The sequence below is a fragment of the Drosophila nasuta genome, chromosome 3 (assembly GCF_023558535.2).
Source record: "Drosophila nasuta strain 15112-1781.00 chromosome 3, ASM2355853v1, whole genome shotgun sequence".
NCBI lineage: Eukaryota > Metazoa > Arthropoda > Insecta > Diptera > Drosophilidae > Drosophila > Drosophila nasuta.
In genome coordinates this window covers 46375846-46381090 of record NC_083457.1, presented here as the reverse complement: position 1 = coordinate 46381090, position 5245 = coordinate 46375846, and the positions used below count along the sequence as shown (strand labels likewise).

Sequence of the window (5245 nt, the reverse complement as noted above, 5' to 3'; positions counted from 1 at the left end):
TGTAGCGGTAGTTCCTTGTGGCGCCATCTATTGACTTCTAGCAGCGAAACGCTAGCAAACAGTGCACTGCTTCATTGTGTTGTCCGCAAGCAGTGCCCTCAAAAGCAACAGCTGCTAGAAGTCAATAGATGGCGCCACAAGGAACTACCGCTACAGCACAACAGATGGCGCCAAAACAACTTGTCAAGTAAACCGAATTATTAAATTTTTAAATCCCCATAACTTAGCCATATCCCTGCGCATTTTGGCAGGACATGTTTTGTTGGGCACGTTTAGCCTTACTCTTTCGATTGGCATCTTAAAAATATGGGGTCATCTAAGAATCCGACACTTGTAAAATTTCAGTCAGAAGGCGCTGAGAAAAGTGTCAAAACCAGAAATCCTTGATATCTCAGAAACTAGAAGGACAATCGGGATGTCCTTTGGTCAGTGGATAGTCCTTTTTAAATAACGTCGATTGACACTAGTTTTAGTCAGATCCTTCCAAGGACTTTCGAGTTAGAGCTTATTTTTTGTATACAAAAATTACTGTTTTTCTCAGCTCCTGTAAAGACTTTTGTCCTTTTTATTACATATTCTTACTACTCTAAGTAAGTACTATCTTTCTGCCAAAGGACATTCTTCTAGTCCTTCAAACGGCTGAGTTACAGTCGATTTTTCGATTTCAGGACATTTTTTCTATGCCACCCCCTTTGAAAATTTTCGAAAATTTTTTTTGCGAGATTTTTAAAATTTTGAAATGTAAATCGATAATACTACTTGCGGAGAGTACAAATATATGAGTCTTTTCAAGATTCACAAGGATATCAAGGACCAGGATCAATAAAAAAGAGTACATAAAACCCAAAATAATAATAACTTCGGAAGTTCCCTGCCAATTTGGACCGGAAATGGCTCGTTTTCTAGATCAGGACGAGTTCTATAATTTGATAAACAATTCTCATCATAAATCTCTATTTACATTTATTGATAAAACACCAGTTGATTAATTCAGTTCTTGGCTTAAAAGCTCTCGTATATTCTATTCAGATTTCATGTGTTTTATGGCTACAAATACGTTATAAAAGTATATGCCTTTCCTCTCTGATCGGGCTCTATATAGTAGGTAGTATATAAAATTTGTACCTTATATGTCTAGGGTGTTGCACCAACTCTGCGGTGCCTTACAAATATGTTTCTTTTGCATCAGTCTTAAACAACGAATATTTGAAATGATTTTTAAGAACTTATTTCTTAATCGGGAAGCTAAAGACTAACGAAGACTAAGGTCTAAGGAATACTAAAATGATAAGTGAACTGTGTTTGTGTGTGTGTTTGCTTTGTTTTGGGGCTAATCCTTTTTTGCCATAATGGCTGTAGCTCTCCTCCACGAAGATCTGTATGGAACGCTTCACGTGCTGTTTGTGCGGTTCTGGCAGCTGTTCCAGTTTGGGCAATATCTTCATAAGGAAACGGAAATCTGGTGATAGATTTATGTTGGTTTCAGTCTCCGGCGGCGACGGCGAGGGCGATGACATCGATGGTGGTTTGATGGGCTCGGAGTCCACGGGTAAGATGGAAACGCTGGCAGGAAGCGCAACACCGGGTGCTCCTTCCACTTTGATAAAGTTTGTGGGATTCTTCTTGGGCGGCAACGTGATGTGTGGTTTGTGAGCAATGGGAGTCGGTGTTGGTTCCTGTTTGATAGCTGGATGTTTGGCTTTTGCTTGTGCCTGTTCCTTGCCCTGAATGCAGCTGAGTATTTCGGGCAGAAACTTTTCCAAATGCTCTGTGATATTCGCCTTGGATTTATCTGTGACAATCATCAGTTTCTTGGCAGCCGTATCCTTTTCCTGTTCGACGACTACAAACATTTTGCGCTTTTGTCCATTGACGCCGCTGTTGCCATTCTTCTCATCCGATTTCTCGGTTATCAAATACAGTTTGCGCTTCTTAGCCACTCCATTTGCGGATTTGCCAGTGCCATTCTGACCATGTGCATTCACGAGTGCCGAGAGCGGCATACTCGCCTCGTAGTCCGAGCTTATGGACTGCACATCGCTCGAGACGGAAGACGACGAGCAAATGGAGTGTGAACGCTGTGGAAGAGGTGTTATGGTAGTCACAGACTTCTCCTGCATTGTCTGTTGCTTTTGGGAATCCCCGCTGGAACTCTGCAAAGGAGAAAAGGTTATCGATGTTATCGTTATCGAGGTGAACTTGCACTTACATCGACCAGCTCTATCGTTGTGCTATCAGCCATGGGCTTAGCAGATGTTGCTGCTGCTGCTGTTGTTGTTGCAGTTGTTGTTGCTGGGATTATGTGCTTGGATCCACGCAACGGCGTCGTCTTGATGCGCGTCTTGGCCATTGCCTTGCGCTGACTGAAGTGTCGGCAGCAGATGCGCAGCTTCTTCAGGCCACCAAGTTCGTTTACCAGTTGCTCGCTCACTCCGAAATGGCGCAGCCAATAGTTGCAGCTGCAGGAATTACAATTGTTGATTATTCAGTGGACAAGTTACATGCGCATGTATGTATTGCAAGCAGTATGTGTGTGTGCTTGTGTTAGTGAGATCGTGAGCGTAAGAATGCAACATGACTCTCTGGCGCACCGAAATGCAAGCTCAGCTTTGGTCAACAACACAAACACTGTGTAGCAATTGTAAAAGTTCTTCACAAGAAAGCTTTCAAATTGAATAGTAAAGAGCACAATAAATACTACTACAGCAATCGCGACGTTTTGTTTTGTATGGATTCGAGTTTTACCCCAAAAAAACTACACGAAACTCATGCGCGCTCCTCGACGGTGCGATCGCCTCGGAAGTTCTTTGTTTACTGTAAAGAACTGCATTGAAGTTTAATTCTTTTGCTCGTCGTGCTTTTCCTGTGCAGCTTTAAAATTAGATCCCATCTCGCTCTTTCTCACAAACACAAACGCCATGCGAATGAAAAGTTCTTCCATGGCCGCCAAAAGTTGTCGCTGAAAAAAGCGCTTTTATGCTCAATGCACTGCTTGTCTCTCGCTCTCTCTGTCTGTGTTTTTGCATGTGTGCTGCTTTCGCTACTCTTACACTCGCTCTCACTCCCTCTCTCACTGCTTTACTTTATGCGCTCTCAGAGAGCGGAAGTTTGCTGCGTCTAGTGCCGGCGTTCACAATTGCCGCTTCAACTTCCCCCACTCTACAAGCACGAATAAGCAGTAATAACAAGAGCTGCTTCTGTTTATTTATTTTACACAACTAAAGCAATTAGGCTAGACCAAAAAATAGTCGATGTGCTAAAGTTGCATTACTTAATTTAACTTTAATTAACTACAGATGGGTATGTCACACAATTAATTAATTAACTGATTACATATGCCCTTCCACGTATGTATGCATGTATATTTGCTAGAAAATTATACGTTTGTATTTATGTATGTCCACTTTAAACTCCAGCCTGATGCCATCAACTCAACTGCACAGAACTTTTTTTTTGCAACAACAACTTCACGGCCAACAGAGCGCACAGCGCCTTGCACGCACATTACAAGAGAGAGCCAGAGCGAGAGCGCCAGAGAGTTAAAAATAAACTCATGGGGGATATGTAGCTGTGTGTGTGTGTGTGTGGGACGCAGCTTCTTATGCTGCTCTGGCGCTCTCGCTGTTTCCCTCACACCCACAATGCGCATAATTGCAACAGAAATGCATGCAAGTACTTGTTGTTGTAGCTCTTGTTTTTGCCATGGCATTGAAATTTTCTATGAAGTTGATGCGGGCGCTATGAGTTCAATAACCTTTGACTCGCCAGAATGGCTATGCCAAAAGCAAAAGCTCTTTCTCTGCTATACCTGTATGTATGTAGGTATGTTTGTATGTGCCTAGAAGGTTTGTCTGGAATACAATTTGTAAACACACACACACACACACTACATACAAGCATAGGTGTCTGTTTGTATGCAAAAGAGAATTTGTGATGCGCAACAAGCTCGAGTGCAAGGCTAAGTTAAAGCTGAGCTCCATAAACAGGTTTAAATGTAGATCGGTAAAAAGGCCACTTATTTAATGGTATATTTATGTGTGTGGTGTGATATTATTGGGCATATTCACTTACCGAATGACATCGTGTATTGGAAATCGACGTAACTCTGTCGCACTCGCCTCGCAGCCCATCAAACACATCCTCGAACTGGGCTCTGGCTGACTTTCAGCTTTTATATTCGCGCTGGGATGCAACGACATGGCTTTACAAATGCGTAGATTGCTCATTCTATTGCCGTCAGGTTATCTACGAAAAAGCGTATTTAATCAAAAGCGTCGTTTACAATGGTTGCCAAAGAGATATGTGGGAGAGGGAGTTGGGAGGAGGCTGCTTATGCTTGGGCTATTTATTAGCGCCATGTGTCTGTACTACTTTTCTATTTAACTTGAGCATAATAACGAAATATGAGAGCGAATGAATGAGCGCGCGGAGTCGCACACAACGAAAAATAAACGTTAAAAGCTTTTTCTCTCTCTCGGACTCTCAGTCAGTCACTCTCTTGTGTGCAGCTTTCGGCAGTAACACGCCGCTGCTGCAGTTTCATCTTATTATTCAAAAATGAACAGAGCTTTTGCGGCGTAGTGCACAGCGAGTGCCAGACAGCCATATAAAAGTAAAAGCTTTGATAGAACAGCGCTTACGCCTCGTTCCCGCTGCTGCTGCCGAAAGTTGAATGCGGCGAATGCGAAATTGCGAATGTTGCAAAATTAGTTGATACATAGTTTGCGCTAGTTTATGATAAAAAAAACAGAAAAGAACTTAAAACTTAATAGTTATCAATACTCACAATATCTTTTGCTCTTGATGAAGCCGCTGTGCTAGTCTTGGGTTGAATAACCTTACTGCACGCCACAGACGCCGCCACACAGCAACAGTCACAACAACGACAACAACAACAACAACTCACAACACGTTGTCTGTTGTGTGGCGTGCTTTTTTTTGCCTGTCACAATTATCAACGCTCTTTATGTGTCTTTATTTCTTGAATTCTTCAAGAGCTTTCACAACGTCGCTATTGCCAGGCGTTTAAAATTCAATTGCTTCTTTTGCCGTTGCAGTTTAAAATGTAATTCCAGTTATAGTTATTGTTCTTACTCTTGCTGTTGTTGTATTTTCACTTTGCCTTTAACTTTAAACACTGTGTCTGTGTATGTGTGTGTGTGTGTGTGCCTTACTTTGATTACGTTCTGTCCAAGCTACGTCATGGTATCTCAAAGACTGCCAAAAGTTTCGCCTGCGTCATTTC

The 5245-nt window shown here is 42.2% G+C and overlaps 1 protein-coding gene across 2 annotated transcripts; it reads right to left on the bottom strand.

The window, feature by feature from the left end:
* Window positions 1–977: 977 nt before the first annotated feature.
* Window positions 978–4894, bottom strand: LOC132793570 (uncharacterized). 2 transcript variants are annotated; one of them, XM_060803554.1, is made up of 4 exons: window positions 4787–4894; window positions 4072–4245; window positions 2210–2459; window positions 978–2153 (listed from the first exon to the last, which is right to left on the bottom strand). In XM_060803554.1, the coding sequence occupies exons 2-4, from the start codon at window positions 4224–4226 to the stop codon at window positions 1263–1265; spliced, it is 1296 nt and encodes a 431-aa protein (XP_060659537.1). In that variant the 5' UTR covers window positions 4227–4245; window positions 4787–4894; the 3' UTR covers window positions 978–1262. The 2 variants fall into 2 exon arrangements, with proteins under 2 accessions (XP_060659537.1, XP_060659538.1); XM_060803555.1 differs by lacking the exons at window positions 4072–4245; window positions 4787–4894 and adding an exon at window positions 2746–2882.
* Window positions 4895–5245: the final 351 nt, after the last annotated feature.